Source organism: Ranitomeya imitator, chromosome 2, assembly GCF_032444005.1.
Source record: "Ranitomeya imitator isolate aRanImi1 chromosome 2, aRanImi1.pri, whole genome shotgun sequence".
Taxonomy (NCBI): Eukaryota; Metazoa; Chordata; class Amphibia; order Anura; family Dendrobatidae; genus Ranitomeya; species Ranitomeya imitator.
In genome coordinates, this window is record NC_091283.1 from 391,863,328 (window position 1) to 391,883,807 (window position 20,480).

Genomic DNA, 20,480 nt, shown 5'->3' on the forward strand with positions numbered 1-20,480 from the left:
CTGTATATGTATATGTGTATATATATACAGTGGGGCAAAAAAGTATTTAGTCAGTCAGCAATAGTGCAAGTTCCACCACTTAAAAAGATGAGAGGCGTCTGTAATTTACATCATAGGTAGACCTCAACTATGGGAGACAAACTGAGAAAAAAAAATCCAGAAAATCACATTGTCTGTTTTTTTAACAATTTATTTGCATATTATGGTGGAAAATAAATATTTGGTCAGAAACAAACAATCAAGATTTCTGGCTCTCACAGACCTGTAACTTCTTCTTTAAGAGTCTCCTCTTTCCTCCACTCATTACCTGTAGTAATGGCACCTGTTTAAACTTGTTATCAGTATAAAAAGACACCTGTGCACACCCTCAAACAGTCTGACTCCAAACTCCACTATGGTGAAGACCAAAGAGCTGTCAAAGGACACCAGAAACAAAATTGTAGCCCTGCACCAGGCTGGGAAGACTGAATCTGCATTAGCCAACCAGCTTGGAGTGAAGAAATCAACAGTGGGAGCAATAATTAGAAAATGGAAGACATACAAGACCACTGATAATCTCCCTCGATCTGTGGCTCCACGCAAAATCCCACCCTGTCGGGTCAGAATGATCACAAGAACGGTGAGCAAAAATCCCCGAACCACGCGGGGGGACCTAGTGAATGAACTGCAGAGAGCTGGGACCAATGTAACAAGGCCTACCATAAGTAACACACTACGCCACCATGGACTCAGATCCTGCAGTGCCAGACGTGTCCCACTGCTTAAGCCAGTACATGTCCGGGCCCGTCTGAAGTTTGCTAGAGAGAATTTGGATGATCCAGAGGAGTTTTGGGAGAATGTCCTATGGTCTGATGAAACCGAACTGGAACTGTTTGGTAGAAACACAACTTGTCGTGTTTGGAGGAAAAAGGATACTGAGTTGCATCCATCAAACACCATACCTACTGTAAAGCATGGTGGTGGAAACATCATGCTTTGGGGCTGTTTCTCTGCAAAGGGGCCAGGACGACTGATCCGGGTACATGAAAGAATGAATGGGGCCATGTATCGTGAGATTTTGAGTGCAAACCTCCTTCCATCAGCAAGGGCATTGAAGCTGAAACGTGGCTGGGTCTTTCAACATGACAATGATCCAAAGCACACTGCCAGGGCAACGAAGGAGTGGCTTCGTAAGAAGCATTTCAAGGTCCTGGAGTGGCCTAGCCAGTCTCCAGATCTCAACCCTATAGAAAACCTTTTGGAGGGAGTTGAAAGTCCGTGTTGCCAAGCGAAAAGCCAAAAACATCACTGCTCTAGAGGGGATCTGCATGGAGGAATGGGCCAACATACCAACAACAGTGTGTGGCAACCTTGTGAAGACTTACAGAAAACGTTTGACCTCTGTCATTGCCAACAAAGGATATATTACAAAGTATTGAGATGAAATTTTGTTTCTGACCAAATACTTATTTTCCACCATAATATGCAAATAAATTGTTAAAAAAACAGACAATGTGATTTTCTGGATTTTTTTTCTCAGTTAGTCTCCCATAGTTGAGGTCTACCTATGATGTAAATTACAGACGCCTCTCATCTTTTTAAGTGGTGGAACTTGCACTATTGCTGACTGACTAAATACTTTTTTGCCCCACTGTATATATATATATATATATATATATATATATATATATATATATATATATATACATATACTAGATTGTGGCCCGATTCTAACGCATCGGGTATTCTAGAATATGGCGGCCTCGACCAATCAGAGACGCGGGATTTCTACGTCGATCGTGTGCCCGTCGCTGATTGGTCGAGGCCTGGCGGCCTCGACCAATCAGAGACGTGGGATTTCCAAGACAGACAGACAGACGGAAAAACCCTTAGACAATTATATATATAGACTAGATTGTGGCCCGATTCTAATGCATCGGGTATTCTAGAATATGCATGTCCCCGTAGTATATGGACAATGATGATTCCAGAATTCGCGGCAGACTGTGCCCGTCGCTGATTGGTCGAGGCAACCTTTATGACATCATCGTCGCCATGGCAACCATTATGTCATCTACGTCGATACTGTGCCCGTCGCTGAATCAGAAACGTGAGATGTCTACGTCCTTTATGACATCATCGTCGCTGTGCCCGTTGCTGATTGGTCGAGGCCTGGCGGGATTTCTACGTCGATGCTGTGCCGGTCTCTGATTGGTCGAGGCTTGGCGGCCTCGACCAATCAGAGAGCCGGGATTTCCAGGACAGACAGACAGACAGAAAGACAGACAGACAGAAAGACAAACAGACAGAAAGACAGACAGACAGAAAGACAGACAGACAGACAGACAGAAAGACAGACAGACGGAAAAACCCTTAGACAATTATATATATAGATAGATATACAGTGCCTACAAGTAGTATTCAACCCCCTGCAGATTTAGCAGGTTTCACATTTGGAATTAACTTGGCATTGTGATACTTGGACTGTAGATCAGCCTGGAAGTGTGAAATGCACTGCAGCAAAAAAGAATGTTATTTCTTTGTTTATTTTTTTTTTTAAATTGTGAAAAGTCTTTTCAGAGGGTCATTTATTATTCAACCCCTCAACCCACCAGAATTCTGTTTGGTTCCCCTAAAGTATTAAGAAGTAGTTCAGGCACAAAGAACAATGAGCTTCACATGTTTGGATTAATTATCTCTTTTTCCAGCCTTTTCTGACTATTTAAGACCCTCCCCAAACTTGTGAACAGCACTCATACATGGTCAACATGGGAAAGACAAAAGAGCATTCCAAGGCCATCAGAGACAAGATCGTGGAGGGTCACAAGGCTGGCAAGGGGTACAAAACCCTTTCCAAGGAGTTGGGCCTACCTGTCTCCACTGTTGGGAGCATCATCCGGAAGTGGAAGGCTTATGGAACTACTGTTAGCCTTCCAAAGCCTGGACAGCCTTTGAAAGTTTCCTCCCGTGCCGAGGCCAGGCTTGTCCGAAGAGTCAAGGCTAACCCAAGGACAACAAGGAAGGAGCTCCGGGAAGATCTCATGGCAGTGGGGACATTGGTTTCAGTCAATACCATAAGTAACGTACTCCACCGCAATGGTCTCTGTTCCAGGCGAGCCCGTAAGGTACCTTTACTTTCAAAGCGTCATGTCAAGGCTCATCTACAGTTTGCTCATGATCACTTGGAGGACTCTGAGACTGACTGGTTCAAGGTTCTCTGGTCTGATGAGACCAAGATCGAGATCTTTGGTGCCAACCAAACACGTGACGTTTGGAGACTGGATGGCACTGCATACGACCCCAAGAATACCATCCCTACAGTCAAGCATGGTGGTGGCAGCATCATGCTGTGGGGCTGTTTCTCAGCCAAGGGGCCTGGCCATCTGGTCCGCATCCATGGGAAGATGGATAGCACAGCCTACCTGGAGATTTTGGCCAAGAACCTCCGCTCCTCCATCAAGGATCTTAAGATGGGTCGTCATTTCATCTTCCAACAAGATAACGACCCAAAGTACACAGCCAAGAAAACCAAGGCCTGGTTCAAGAGGCAAAAAATCAAGGTGTTGCAGTGGCCTAGTCAGTCTCCTGACCTTAACCCAATTGAAAACTTGTGGAAGGAGCTCAAGATTAAAGTCCACATGAGACACTCAAAAAACCTAGATAACTTGGAGAAGATCTGCATGGATGAGTGGGCCAAGATAACTCCAGAGACCTGTGCCGGCCTGATCAGGTCTTATAAAAGACGATTATTAGCTGTAATTGCAAACAAAGGTTATTCCACAAAATATTAAACCTAGGGGTTGAATAATAATTGACCCACACTTTTATGTTTAAAATTTATAAAAATTTAACTGAGCAGCAAAACTTTTTGGTTTGTAAGATTTATGCATCTGTTAATAAATCCTGCTCTTGTTTGAAGTTTGAAGGCTCTAACTCATTTGCATCTTATTAAACCTGCTAAATCTGCAGGGGGTTGAACACTACTTGTAGGCATTGTGTGTGTGTATATATATATATATATATATATATATATATATATATATATATATATATATATATATATATATCTAATATATAATTGCCTAGAATACTACTTCCTGCAATTTGTGCCAACTTCCGTGGCTTTGTCCGGAGCTAATGTCCGGAGCTAATGTCCGGAGATAAGTGACGTCAACAGTGTCCAGTGTCTGATTGGTTGCCGCCTGCTGCGAGCGACCAATCAGAAACGTGCCGCACTGTGACACACTCCGCCCGCCATTTTGGTGTGATTTTTGAATTTTTACCTCACAGCAAGTTTCTACTGCGTGGAGGCGGGCCCAGTGACGTTGCTCTTCAAACTCCTGCCGAATTTCGTCAAAAAAATGATAATACCATTTACCAAAACTATATATATTTAGTTGTGAAGTGGTTCAATGACATTTTCACACCAATTTTGAACTTTTGTTTGGTGTTTTCTCCATATACTGCCTATTATTTTTGTTCTTTCTTACTATTATTTATTAATTGTATTATTCTTACATTTGAATAAAGTATATATGGATTCTAGACTCCCGATTCTTTAGAATCGGGCTGCCATCTAGTGTGTATATATATATATATATATATATATATATATATATATTTAGGTCCATATATATTTGGACAGAGACAACATTTTTCTAATTTTGGTTACAGACATTACCACAATGAATTTTAAGCAAAACAATTCAGATGCAGTTGAAGTTCAGACTTTCAGCATTCATTTGAGGGTATCCACATTAAAATTGGATGAAGGGTTTAGGAGTTTCAGCTCCTTAACATGTGCCACCCTGTTTTTAAAGGGACCAAAAGTAATTGGACAATTGACTATAAGGCTATTTCATGGACAGGTGTGGGCAATCCCTTCGTTATGTCATTCTCAATTAAGCAGATACAAGGCCTGCAGTTGATTTGAGGTGTGGTGCTTGCATTTGGAAGGTTTTGCTGTGAAGTAAACATGCGGTCAAAGGAGCTCTCCTTGCAGGTGAAACAAGCCATCCTTAAGCTGCGAAAACAGAAAAAAGCCCATCCGAGAAATTGCTACAATATTAGAAGTGGCAAAATCTGCAGTTTGGTACATCCTGAGAAAGAAAGAAACTGGTGAACTCATCAATGCAAAAAGACCTGGGTGCCCACGGAAGACAACAGTGGTCGATGATCGCAGAATAATCTCCATGGTGAAGAGAAACCCCTTCACAACAGCCAACCAACTGAACAACACTCTCTAGGATGTAGGCATATCAATATCCAAATCTACCATGAAGAGAAGACTGCATGAAAGTAAATACAGAGGGTTCACTGCATGGTGCAAGCCACTCATAAGCATGAAGAATAAAAAGGCTAGACTGGACTTTGCTAAAAAAAAATCTAAAAAAGCCGGCACAGTTCTGGAATAACCTACTTTGGACAGATGAAACCAAGATCAACCTCTACCAGAATGATGGAAAGAGAAAAGTATGGTGAAGGCGTGGTGCAGCTCATGATCCAAAGTACATCACATCATCTGTAAAACACGGCGGAGGCAGTGTGATGGCTTGGGCATGCATGGCTGCCAGTGGCACTGGGTCACTAGTGTTTATTGATGATGTGACACAGGACAGAAGCAGCCGAATGAATTCTGAGATATTCAAAGCCATACTGTGTGCTCAGATCCAGCCAAATGCAGCCAAACTGATTGGTCGTCATTTCATACTACAGGTGGACAATGACCCAAAACATAAAGCCAAAGCAACCCAAGAGTTTATTAAAGCAAAGAAGTGGAATATTCCTGAATGGCCAAGTCAGTCACCTGATTTCAACCCAATTGAGCATGAATTTCACTTGTTAAAGACTAAACCTCAGACAGAAAGGCCCACAAACAAACAGCAACTGAAAACCACTGCAGTGAAGGCCTGGCAGAGGATCAAAAAGGAGGAAACACAGCGTCTGGTGATGAGTTCAAGACTTCAGGCAGTCATTGCCAACAAAGTACTAAAAATGAACATTATATTTAAAATTATTGAATCTGTCCAATTACTCTTGGTCCCTTTAAAAACAGGGTGGCACATCTTAAGGAGCTGAAACTCCTAAACCCTTCATCCAATTTTAATGTGAATACCCTCAAATGAAAGCTGAAAGTCTGAACTTCAACTGCATCTGAATTGTTTGGTTTAAAATTCATTGTGGTGATATCTGTAACCAAAATTAGAAAAATGTTGTCTCTGTCCAAATATATATGGACCTAACTGTATATGTGTGTGTATATATATATAGTGTGTATGGTTTCCAAAGGAATTTTAGCCCATTCTGCAGTTAAAACACCCTCCAGTTCTTTGAGCGACGATGGCGGCGGAATTCGACGTCTAACTTGAATCTCTAAAATTCAACCATAAATGCTCAATAATGTTGAGGTCTGGGGATTGTGGGGGCCAGATGAGATGCTCAACTTCATTAGAATGTTCCTCGTGCCATGCTTTGACGATTCTAGCTGTATGAATTGGTGCATTATCATCCTGAAAGATGGCGTTCCCCTCCAGGAACAGTGCTTGAACCATTGGATGCACTTGGTCACCCAAAATGCCTAAATAATCTCGGCTGTTAATTCTTCCATTCATCCATGAAGGGATATCATTGGCCCAGCGGATCTCCACGAAATAGCACCCCAGATCATCACAGAACCTCCGCCATGTTTTACGGTTGGGAGAAGGCAGTCTGGATGGAATGCTTCTTTCGGCTGTCTCCAAATGTACACTCAGCCAGAGGTCGGAAGTAAGGTAAATGATGATTCGTCTGAGAATATCACATGTTTCCACTGCTTGAGGGACCAATTCTGGAGGTTTCTACACTACTCTAAACGCTTGGAAACATTTGTCATTGAGAGCAGCAGTTTTCTAATTGCAGCTCTTTCGTGGAATCCAGATTTGTGCAGCTCCCGACAAACCGTTTTTGTGGAAACTGGGTTCTGTAGGTGTTCATTGAGCTCAGCAGTGATTTTCGGAGCCGTGGTCTTGCGATCCTCTCTCACAATTCGCTTTAGAGTCCGACGGTCTCTCTGTCAACTTTGACTTTCGGCCGGACCTGTGCTTTGCTGCAGATGTTTTTCCTTCTCTTTCAAACACTGTCATTACTTTGGAGACAGTACCTCTTGACGCGCCAACCATTCGGGCACTTTCTGTTAAACTAGCGCCTGCCATACAAGCACCAACAATTTGGCCTCTTTGAAAATCTGAGAGGTCTGCCATTGGTATCAGGTTCTCATCAATGTTCTTACAGTTATGCAAAACAAACAGTTAATTTACATACACATATCACATAATACAAATAATCAACTACAAAACATTACCATATGTCACAGTTTGCACATGTTCGAAGATTATGATGCCAAAACGTTAGGTATTTTGTTCAATCCCTGTATATATATATATATATATATATATATATTAGATGGTGGCCCGATTCTAACGCATCGGGTATTCTAGAATATGCATGTCCACGTAGTATATTGAACAGCCCACGTATTATATTGCCCAGCCACGTAGTATATTGCCCAACCACGTAGAATATTGCCCAGCCACGTAGTATATTGCCCAACTACGCAGTATATTGGCCAGTGACGTAGAATATTGCCCAGCCATGTAGTATATTGCCCAGTCACGTAGTATATTGCCCAGTCACGTAGTATATTGCCCAGTCACGTAGTATATTGCCCAGTCACGTAGTATATTGCCCAGTTACGTAGTATATTGCCCAGTTACGTAGTATATTGCCCAGTGACGTAGTATATTGCCCGGCGATGTAGTATATTGCCCAGCCACGTAGTATATTGCCCAGCCACGTAGTATATTGCCCAGCCACGTAGTATATTGCACAGCCACGTAGTATATTGCACAGCCACGTATACAACACAGAGCCACGTAGTATACTGCCCAGTCACGTAGTATATTAACCAGTCATGTAATATATTGCCCAGCTACGTAGTATATTGCCCAGCCACGTATGTAACATGTTAAAAAATAAAAAAGAAACATATACTCACCTTCCGAGGGCCCCTTGTAGTCCTGTCGCCTGTGTGCGGTGCACGCGGCAGCTTCCGGTCCCAGGGTTGGTATGAGCGAAGGACCTGTGATGACGTCGCGGTCACATGACCGTGACGTCATGGCAGGTCCTTCTCGCATAGCATCCTTAGCACCGGAACCTGCCGCTTGCACTGCCGAGGACAGCGCGACATCGCAATGAATATCCGTGACAGAAGGACGGAAGTGACCCTTAGACAATTATATAGTGTGTGTGTGTGTATATATATATATATATATATATATATATATATATATATACACACAGTTAGGGCCAGAAATATTTGGACAGTGACACAAGTTTTGTTATTTTAGCTGTTTACAAAAACATGTTCAGAAATACAATTATATATATAATATGGGCTGAAAGTGCACACTCCCAGCTGCAATATGATAGTTTCCACATCCAAATCGGAGAAAGGGTTTAGGAATCATAGCTCTGTAATGCATAGCGTCCTCTTTTTCAAGGGACCAAAAGTAATTGGACAATGGACTCTAAGGGCTGCAATTAACTCTGAAGGCGTCTCCCTCGTTAACCTGTAATCAATGAAGTAGTTAAAAGGTCAGGGGTGGATTCCAGGTGTGTGGTTTTGCATTTGGAAGCTGTTGCTGTGAGCAGACAACATGCGGTCAAAGGAACTCTCAATTGAGGTGAAGCAGAACATCCTGAGGCTGAAAAAAAAGAAAAAATCCATCAGAGAGATAGCAGACATGCTTGGAGTAGCAAAATCAACAGTTGGGTACATTCTGAGAAAAAAGGAATTGACTGGTGAGCTTGGGAACTCAAAAAGGCCTGGGCGTCCACGGATGACAACAGTGGTGGATGATCGCCGCATACTTAATTTGGTGAAGAAGAACCCGTTCACAACATCAACTGAAGTCCAGAACACTCTCAGTGAAGTAGGTGTATCTGTCTCTAAGTCAACAGTAAAGAGAAGACTCCATGACAGTAAATACAAAGGGTTCACATCTAGATGCAAACCATTCACCAATACCAAAAATAGACAGGCCAGAGTTAAATTTGCAGACAAACACCTCAAGAAGCCAGCTCAGTTCTGGAAAAGTATTCTATGGACAGATGAGACAAAGATCAACCTGTACCAGAATGATGGGAAGAAAAAAGTTTGGAGAAGAAAGGGAACGGCACATGATCCAAGGCACACCACATCCTCTGTAAAACATGGTGGAGGCAACGTGATGGCATGGGCATGCATGGCTTTCAATGGCACTGGGTCACTTGTGTTTATTGATGACATAAGAGCAGACAAGAGTAGCCGGATGAATTCTGAAGTGTACCGGGATATACTTTCAGCCCAGATTCAGCCAAATGCTGCAAAGTTGATTGGACGGCGCTTCATAGTACAGATGGACAATGACCCCAAGCATACAGCCAAAGCTACCCAGGAGTTCATGAGTGCCAAAAAGTGGAACATTCTGCAATGGCCAAGTCAATCTCCAGATCTAAACCCAATTGAGCATGCATTTCACTTGCTCAAATCCAGACTTAAGACGGAAAGACCCACAAACAAGCAAGACCTGAAGGCTGCGGCTGTAAAGGCCTGGCAAAGCATTAAGAAGGAGGAAACCCAGCGTTTGGTGATGTCCATGGGTTCCAGACTTAAGGCAGTGATTGCCTCCAAAGGATTTGCAACAAAATATTGAAAATAAAAATATTTTGTTTGGGTTATGTTTATTTGTCCAATTACTTTTGACCTCCTAAAATGTGGAGTGTTTGTAAAGAAATGTGTACAATTCCTACATTTTCTATCAGATATTTTTGTTCAACCCTTCAAATTAAACGTTACAATCTGCACTTGAATTCTGTTGTAGAGGTTTCATTTCAAATCCAATGTGGTGGCATGCAGAGCCCAACTCGCGAAAATTGTGTCACTGTCCAAATATTTCTGGCCCTAACTGTATATATGTATATATATATATATATGTATATATATATATGTATACTAGATTGTGGCCCGATTCTAACGCATCGGGTATTCTAGAATATGCATGTCCCCGTAGTATATGGACAATGATGATTCCAGAATTCGCGGCGGACTGTGCCCGTCGCTGATTGGTCGAGGCAACCTTTGACATCATCGTCGCCATGGCAACCATTATGACATCTACGTCGATACTGTGCCCGTCGCTGAATCAGAAATGTGGGATTTCTACGTCCTTTATGACATCATCGTCGCTGTGCCCTTCGCTGATTGGTCGAGGCTGGCGGCCTCGACCAATCAGAGGCGTGGGATTTCCAGGACAGAGACAGAAAGACAGACAGACAGAAAGACAGACGGAAAAACCCTTAGACAATTATATATATATATAGATATATATATATATACATACATACAGTTGTGCTCAAAAGTTTACATACCCCTGCAAAATTTTTGCTTTCTTGGCCTTTTTTTCAGAGCATATGAATGATAACACCAAAACTTTTTATCCATTCATGGTTAGTTGATTGGGCGAAGCCATTTATTCTCATACTACTGAGTTTTCATTTTTTAAATCATAATGACAACCCAAAACATCCAAATGACCCTGATCAAAAGTTCACATACCCCATTTCTTAATATCGTGTATTACCCCTCTAACATTAATGGCAGCTTGAAGTGGTAGCTGTGGATGATGTTCTTTGTTTTCTCAGATGATAAAGCTGCCCACTCTTCTTAGCAAAAAGGCTCCAGTTCCTGTAAATTCCTGAGCTGTCTAGCATGAAATGCGCGCTTGAGATCTTCCCAGAGTGGCTCAATGTTATTGTGCATCTTGAAACAGCCACACCACTGGCAGTAGTGGAGGAAATTTCTGTTGGTCTACCTGACCATGGTTTTTGTTTTTACAGAGCCCTGATTTTCCAGTTGTTGATCATAGTTTGAACGCTGCTGACTGGCATTACCCATTCCTTTGATATCTTTCCTTGGATATCCCTTTCCTGTTGTATACAGTTCAACTAGCTTTTCCCGCAGATCTGTTGATAATTCTTTTACTTTCCCCTGACTCACAATCCAGAAATGTCAGTGGCTGGATGAAAGATGCAAGAGTCTGTCTGGATTGCAGAAACTCACTCAGCTTTTATGCACACACACTGATTACAGGCAAACAGGTCACAGGTGAGGATGTTACCTTTAGTAGCCATTCAAACCCATTTCTGTCAACTTCTATGCATGTTATCAGTCCAAAATCGATCAGGCTCGTTAGGATGTTTTGGGTTGTCATTATGATTTAAAAAGAGAAAACAGTAGTTTGACAATTAATGGCATCACCCAACCACTAACCATGAGTGGAGAAAAAGTTTTGGTGATATAATTTTTATTTATTTTTTTGCCGCCATGACACGGATGTCATCATAATGATCTCATGTCATGGCGGCAACTATCAGGACCTCACAATGACATTGCGGGGTGCCAATTGGAGGGGAGAGGGAGCTTCATCCCTCTCCCTGCTTTTTAAATGCTGCGATTGGTATTTATGGGGTTAAACTACTGTAAGTGGTTCAGGCATCATTCCTGGCAATGAAAGCCGGGTGTCAGCTATGATGTTAATTGAACACGCAGCTCCTGTACATACCTAATACACCATAGGTTGGGAAGGGGTTAAGATATTATTAGTATAAGGTAAAACAGACATATATGAATAGATTTATCGAAGGGTAACGTTAAAAGGCTAACAAAAAAACATTTTAAGTTTAATTTAAAAGATAAACTAATAAACCCACAACAAAGGTGAAAGTGCAATGTGCAAAACTATATACAGTAGCTATATACAGATAATGATCTAGGGCTCAAAGAACCAGAAGGTGGCTTAGTATATTATATAATACCTAGCCCTATATCTTTGTCGCTTACAGTAGTATGGTTAAGTATACCTACTATGTGTATTGAATGTCACCATAGTCTGACCACAAGAATCTATGTCAGATAAAGAGTGGGAGACAATTATTAGTCCTACAATACAACGCTTCATCAATTATAAAGTGGTATAACTAATTAACCAGGGAACCCAAACAATTGCTATAAGTATTACCTAAAAATTTGTCCTAGCGTATACAGTAACTGTGTTTGAACAAGTAATCAATCATAATCAGCCGATGTGAAGGAAGGGGTGCACTGGGTCTAGAGGAGGACTGACCTTCATAATGTTACGTAACTGACCTGCTAGATAGTACAAATCGACATCTCTTTATCTACTTCTAGTGAGAAAATCAGATGTAATTTTAAGTCAATTTTATGTAGAAATATGAAAAATTTTCACAAACTTTCAAGCACCAGTGTAGGGCTAAGTGATAAACACAAGAACGAGGGATTGACAACTACTATGTTTGCAGAGGACACTGCTGAAAATAGGAAATTTTCAGATCCCCCAGTGCTCCTAAATTCAGCCAATGTTTCTGTTGGTCTACATGACATATATAAGAATACTAGCTGAAGAGCCCGGCGTTGCCTGGGCATAGTAAATATCTGTGGTTAGTTATAGCACCTCGCTTCTCTTATTTTCCCATCACGCCTCTCATTTTCCCAATCACATCTCTCATTTTCTCCCTCACACCTCTCATTTTCTCCCTCACTCCTCTCATTCCCCCCTAACACTTGTCATTTCAACCTCACATCTGTCATTTTCTGATCACTCCACTATTTTTCCTCACTCCTCTCATTTTGCACTCACACCTTTTCCTTTTTGATCTCACACCTCTCATTTTCACCTCATCACCTCAGTATATACATGTTTGTCATCTCCCTTATATATAGTATACATCTGTATGTCATCTCCTGTATATAGTATATACCTGTATGTCATCTCCCCTGTATATAGTATATACCTGCTGTGTGTCATCTCCCCTATATATAGTATATACCTGAATGTCATCTCCTTCTATATATAGTATATACCTGTATGTCATCTCCTCCTGTATATAGTATATACCTGTATGTCATCTCCTCCTGTATATATATGTACCTGTATGTCATCTCCTCCTCTATATAGTATATACCTGTGTGTCATCTCTCCTGTATATAGTATATATCTGTGTGTCATCTCCCCTGTATATAGTATATACCTGTGTGTCATCTCCTCCTGTATTAGACCTCGTTCACACGTTATTTGCTCAGTATTTTTACCTCAGTATTTGTAAGCTAAATTGGCAGCCTGATAAATCCCCAGCCAACAGGAAGCCCTCCCCCTGGCAGTATATATTAGCTCACACATACACATAATAGACAGGTCATGTGACTGACAGCTGCCATATTTCCTATATGGTACATTTGTTGTAGTTTGTCTGCTTATTAATCAGATTTTTATTTTTGAAGGATAATACCAGACTTGTGTGTGTTTTAGGGTGAGTTTCATTTGTGTAAATAGCAAAAAGGGGGACCTAAAATATAACGTTTAATAAGTACTAATTAAAAAACCATATGACACAACATATAATGAAAAAATCGTACATTGACCAACAGGTCAATCAGACAGAGAACTGATAACCAGTCCAAAGAGAAAAAATCAGTAGTCAATTTGGAACCCTTACACAGCCTTCAGGGCTTGTAATCACAATATGCACCCTGTCAAGTAAAGCAGGGGAACCAACATTACAATTGTATGCTACTGTTAAAGAGATATAACTTGAGGTTCTCTATAAGGTGAAAAAAGAAAGCACCGCTATCTGTCACCAGTAAGAAACCTTCAGATACACGGGGATACACATAAAGCTATTGGAACAATCTCACCAAGTTGTGATGCTGCAGCATTTTGAGATGTGTTCCCCATGTCAAAATAAGAGTCCTTATAGATCAGGTATCGACCATCTAGAATCCGTTGGACTTCCGGACCACCTCCTGCGTTAAAGACCACCTCCCAAAGGGTAATAAACCACTCAAACTTGAAAAAGGGTGCCCAAAAAATTATATGTAAATAGCAAAAAGGGGGACCTAAAATATAACGTTTAATAAGTACTAATTAAAAAACCATATGACACAACATATAATGAAAAAATCGGGAGGTGGTCTTTAACGCAGGAGGTGGTCCGGAAGTCCAACGGATTCTAGATGGTCGATACCTGATCTATAAGGACTCTTATTTTGACATGGGGAACACATCTCAAAATGCTGCAGCATCACAACTTGGTGAGATTGTTCCAATAGCTTTATGTGTATCCCCGTGTATCTGAAGGTTTCTTACTGGTGACAGATAGCGGTGCTTTCTTTTTTCACCTTATAGAGAACCTCAAGTTATATCTCTTTAACAGTAGCATACAATTGTAATGTTGGTTCCCCTGCTTTACTTGACAGGGTGCATATTGTGATTATAAGCCCTGAAGGCTGTGTAAGGGTTCCAAATTGACTACTGATTTTTTCTCTTTGGACTGGTTATCAGTTCTCTGTCTGATTGACCTGTTGGTCAATGTACGATTTTTTCATTATATGTTGTGTCATATGGTTTTTTAATTAGTACTTATTAAACGTTATATTTTAGGTCCCCCTTTTTGCTATTTACATATAATTTTTTGGGCACCCTTTTTCAAGTTTGAGTGGTTTATTACCCTCTTTTTGCTATACTGAGTTTCATTTGTCAAGTTGTGTGTGTTGAGTTGCGTGTGGCGACATGCATGTAGCGACTTTTGTGAGATGAGTTTTGTGTGGCAACATGCGTGTAGCACCTTTTTGTGTGTCGAGTTGCATGTGACAGGTTAGTGTAGCAAGTTGTGTGCAGCAAGTTTTGCGCATGGCGAGTTTTGCGCGTGGTGAGTTTTATGTGTGGTGCCTTTTGAGTATGTGCAAGTTTTGTGTGAGGCAACTTTTGCATGTGTTGCAACTTTTGTGCATGTGGCAATTTTTCCGCGTGTGCAAGTTTTGCGTGTGGCGAGTTTTCCATGAGGTGAGTTTTGCACTTGTGGCGAGTTTTGCAAGAGCCTAGTTTTTGCATGTGGCGAGTTCTGCGCGTGGCGAGTTTTGAGTGGCGACTTTTGTGTTTCGACTTTTATGTGGCGAGGTTGGTGTATTTGTGGTGAAATGTGTGCTGAGGGTGGTATATGTGTTCAAGCACGTGGTAGTGTGTGGCCAATTTTGTGTGTGTGTTCATATCCCCGTGTGTGGTGAGTATCCCATGTCGGGGCCCCACCTTAGCAACTGTACGGTGTATACTCTTTGGCGCCATCGCTCTCATTCTTTAAGTCCCCCTTGTTCACATCTGGCAGCTGTCAATTTGCCTCCTACACTTTTCCTTTCATTTTTTCCCATTATGTAGATAGGGGCAAAATTGTTTGGTGAATTGGAAAGCGCGGGGTTAAAATTTCACCTCACAACACAGCCTATGACGCTCTCGCGGTCCAGATATGTGACTGTGCAAAATTTTGTGGCTGTAGCTGCGACGCCTCCAACACTTTTCCTTTCACTTTTTCCCCATTATGTAGATAGGGGCAAAATTGTTTGGTGAATTGGAAAGCACGGGGTTAAAATTTCACCTCACAACATAGCCTATGACGCTCTCAGGGTCCAGACGTGTGACTGTGCAAAATTTTGTGGTTGTAGCTGCGACGCCTCCAACACTTTTCCTTTCACTTTTTTTCCCATTATGTAGATAGGGGCAAAATTGTTTGGTGAATTGGAAAGCGCGGGGTTAAAATTTCACCTCACAACGTAGCCTATGATGCTCTCAGGGTCCAGACGTGTGACTGTGCAAAATTTTGTTTCTGTAGCTGCGACGCCTCCAACACTTTTCCTTTCACTTTTTTCCCCATTATGTAGATAGGGGCAAAATTGTTTGGTGAATTGGAACGCGCGGGGTTAAAATTTCGCCTCACAATATAGCCTATGACGCTCTCGGGGTCCAGACGTGTGACTGTGCAAAATTTTGTGGCTGTAGCTGCGACGGTGCAGATGCCAATCCCGGACATACACACACACATACACACACACACACACACACACACACACACACACACACACACACATTCAGCTTTATATAGTAGATGAAAGACTTGTTCTCCTTTATTGTATCCACTGTTTAGTTGCATTAATAAAAAGATATACAAAACCTTACTTTTTTCTCTAAAGCCATAACTTGTGTACGTGACCATTCTCCTCCAATGTGCTTTACTCTGTGCTACAGTCGTTGTACCTGGCAGGGAGTGGATGAGCAGGAATCTCCTAATAAAACTGATTACAGATCCCTTTACGAGTCTCTTCTGAACATGTAACTCGAACAGATTCACGGCAGACACAGAGAATCATGACCTGAAAAGTGGCTATAATAGAGTAGTGAATATTTGTAAGTACATAACCTGGTGGCCTAACACTGTGATCTCAGTCCCTCTTCGTGGTCTATTGTCCAGTTTGCATGTTAAAAAGTATATAATAATATAAATAGTATTATAATTCCAATGCAATGTGTCTGAAAAATAATAACATTTTTATTCTTGGCAGGTGACTTTACCAGGAGCACTGAGGGACGTCCGATATTCTCAGATTTGTCAGCAGATAATGTTCATATGACACTCGATACTTATGAAGAACATGTCATTATACCAGATACACGTCAAGATGTTATCAGAAAAAATATGTCACCTGATCCTTTTCAACAGGTCCTTGTTTCTGGTTTATCAAAGACAAATATGCAAAGCAAAAGTCACAGAAGGGCTCTAGATCATGAAACAGCTTTCAGAGAGGAGAAACCATTTTCATGTTCAGAATGTGGGAAAGGTTATACAAAGAAATCACATCTTAATAGACATCTGCTAATACACACAGGGGAGAAGCCATTTTCATGTTCAGAATGTGGAAAATGTTTTACACACAGATCATGTCTTGTAGAACATCAGATGGTACACACAGGGGAGAAACCATTTTCATGTTCAGAATGTGGGAAAGGTTTTACAAAGAAATCACATCTTGATAGACATCTGCTAATACACACAGGGGAAAAGCCATTTTCATGTTCAGAATGTGGAAAATGTTTTACAGTTAAATCAAGTCTTGATAGACATCAGAGAATTCACACAGGGGAGAAGCCTTTTTCATGTTCAGAATGTGGGAAATGTTTTACAGATCAAACATGTTTTGTTATACATCAGAGAATTCACACAGGGGAGAAGCCCTTTTCATGTTCAGAATGTGGGAAAGGCTTTACAGATCAAACATGTTTTGTTAGACATCAGAGAATTCACACAGGGGAGAAGCCATTTTCATGTTCAGAATGTGGCAAACAATATAGTGAAAAATCCACACTTACAAAACATCAGAGAATTCACACAGGGGAGAAGCCATTTTCTTGTTCAGAATGCGGGAAATGTTTTATACAAAAATCTAATTTTAAGATGCATCAGAGAAGTCACACAGGGGAAAAACCATTTGCTTGTTCAGAATGTGAGAAATGTTTTAATGAGAAATCAAGTCTGGTTGTACATCAGAGAATTCACACAGGGGAGAAACCATTTTCATGTTCAGAATGTGGGCAATATTTCAGTAGTAAATCAAAACTTGCTAAACATCATTTTGTTCACACAGGGGAGAAACCATTTTCATGTCCAGAATGTGGGAAATGTTTTACAGAGAAATCAAGTCTCGTTGTACATCAGAAAAATCACACAGGGCAGAAACCATTTTCATGTTCAGAATGTGGGAAATCTTTCAGTATTAAATCAAAACTCGCTAAACATCAGAGAACTCACACAGGGGAGAAGCCATTTTTATGTTCAGAATGTGGGAAATGTTTTACAAAAAAATCTGGTCTTGTTACACATCAGAAAAAACACACAGGGGAGAAGCCATTTTCATGTTCAGAATGTGGAAAATGTTTTACAGAGAAAGCATGTTTTGTTAGACATCAGAGAATTCACACAGGGGAGAAGCCATTTTCATGTTCAGAATGTGGGAAATGTTTTACAACAAAATCCGGTCTTGTAAGACATCAGAAAATACACACAGGGGAGAAGCCATTTTCATGTTCAGAATGTGGAAAATGTTTTAATCAGAAAAGAAATCTTTTTTCACATCTAAAAACTCACACAGGAAAGTAGCCAGTTTCTTTTTTTTAAAACTAAAAGTTTTGTTTTTTTTAATTTTGTAACAGCATATCATAACAATAAACAGAAAATCAAAGTCTGGAATAGGAAGAACAGGAAAAAGCGATATATGGACTTCATTACTTAAAGGATCAAAGCATATGAATAAAGAGGGATAATCATGGTACAAATATCATGAAATCAATGTAGTATCTGGATAAGCAAGGTGCTTCAAAGATGAGAAAAAAAAAAGTCAATGGGATCCATGGGTATTTATCACTTAATAGAGTAGATTGGATTACAATCAGGGTGTAAGGACATTGATTGGCTGAAAGGTGTTCGACAATTTGTTGGTCTATGGGAGTGCAAAGGAGAGACAAACTTTAAGTCACTTTAGCCTAGTTTGGTAGAGTGGAAAAATAGAATTAGACCTACCAGTAATTAGGTTTCTAGGAACCTTCCACAACAACATAGGAAGTTGACTCCACGCCCTATTGGGGGACAGGAAGCACAAGAGGTTAAAAGCCCCTCCCATCTCCTACTCGCCAGTGACTTATAACCAACACCATAGCACCGGTTACCTCTAAATTCTTACAAATTTTCAAAGAAACACAGGGAGGGAATTAGTGCTGTCTTGAAAGGTTCCTAGAAACTGAATTACCGGTAGGTCTAATTCTATTTTCTCTAGTCACCTTCCACGACAGCATAGGAGGAATACCAACCAATTCTGCACTAGGGGGGACAACAGCATGGAGTACTTTCCAGCCAAAGGCTAGATCCCTATTAGACAATAAGTCCAACCTATAGTGTCTGGTAAAGGTATGGAGTGAAGACCATGTTGCCGCCTTGCAGGTCTGCGCTGTGGATGCACCTGCTCTCTCAGCCCAGGAGACTGAGGTAGCCCTTGTAGAATGAGTCTTGATTCAAGCCTGGGGAGTCATGTTCTGGGCCAGATATGCTTCAGATATGGCCCTCTTAATCCAGTTTGCGATGGTACCTTTCACCACTTCCGTCTATTTCGACCCGATGGATGTATAAATAAATTCTGGTCAACTCTCCAGGGTCTGGTTTGTTCTAAGTAGTTTAAGATTGTACGCCGAACATTGAGAGTATGGAACTCCTCCTCCTTCGGATTTGCCGGATTTTGGCAAAAGGAGGGGAGGATGAAGTCCTGTGACCGGTGGAAATCAGACACTACTTTAGGGAGAAAGGATGGATCAAGACGGAGAACTATAGTCATCTCTAATTATTAAGTAAGGTTCTCCTATGGATAAAGCTTGTAACTCTCCTACACGTTTTGCTGAGTTTATGGCAACAAGGAATTCTGCTTTGTATGAGAGGAGTTGAGGAGTACAGGAAGAACGGCTCAAATGGTGGAAGTGTGAGACCTTTGAGGACCAAATTTAGATCCCAAGAAGGGACAATAGACTGCTTCCTGGGATGCCGTCTAAGGGCCGATATCATGAATCTCTAAATCCAACGGTAGTTGGCCAAGTCTTGATCGAATACCAAGCTCAGAGCAGAGACCTGAACCTTTAGGCTGCCGTCACTAGCAGTATTTGGTCATTATTATACATCAGTATTTGTAAGCCAAAACCAGGAGTGGGTGATAAATGCAGAAGTGGTACATATGTTTCTATTGTACTTTTCCTCTATTTGTTCCACTTCTGGTTGTGGCTTACAAATACTGATGTAAAATACTGACCAAATACTGCTAGTGTGACTTCAGCCTCAGAGAACTGAGGCCTAACTCTAGCCCTCTTTGTAGAAAGTGCAATATTTGTGTGGAAGGGATCTGATAGACTAGGAAGACACCAGGATGAGAACTTCTTCTTTATTATAAATAGCGTTGGTGACTGGTTTCCTGGATTTTTGCAAAGTATTAATTACTGTGTCTGAAAAACCCCTGGCACATAACACCTGGGCTTCAGTAACCAGGCAGCCAGATTCAGCTTTTTAGGATTTGGATGACAGAGAGGGCCCTGCAACAGAAGGTCGGAGCCTAACGGTAGATAGACTCGTATGTCTATTTGGAGCTCGATGATGAGATTGAGCCAGCTCCTTCTTGTCCACACCGGAGCTACCAGGATGGTTGGCACCTGGTCTTCCTGGATATTCTGGAATTCATTGGAATTGGAGGAAATGCCAACCGGAAATTCCACTTCTGAGCAAAGGTATCCACCCCTTGGACTTGTCCCTGGGGTTTAGTGAAAAATAGGCTTTGACCTGAGCATTTTGGCTTGAAATGAGCAAATCGATTTCTGGTAGGCCCCACCTGTCTATCAGCATGAAGATTTCCTTGTTTAGGTTCCACTCCCCTGCCTGTATGTCCTGGTGGCTCAGGAAATCTGCCTAAATGGCTGGAGGACCCTTTTAAATGGACATCTGTTAGGGAGAGATGTTTTTTGGCCCAACAAAATATTCAGCTCGAAATGGCTTTC

The 20,480-nt window shown here is 41.3% G+C and overlaps 1 protein-coding gene across 1 annotated transcript in view; it reads left to right on the plus strand.

Annotated features, from left to right (window-relative positions):
- The window catches only part of LOC138666991 (zinc finger protein 665-like), a 103,544-nt gene extending 83,493 nt beyond the window's left edge, over window positions 1–20,051 (plus strand). The window contains exon 11 of the mRNA XM_069755200.1: window positions 16,463–20,051. Coding sequence (XP_069611301.1) covers window positions 16,463–18,054 — 1,592 coding nt within the window. The 3' untranslated portion in view covers window positions 18,055–20,051. The remainder of the gene's footprint in view (window positions 1–16,462) is intronic.
- Window positions 20,052–20,480: the final 429 nt, after the last annotated feature.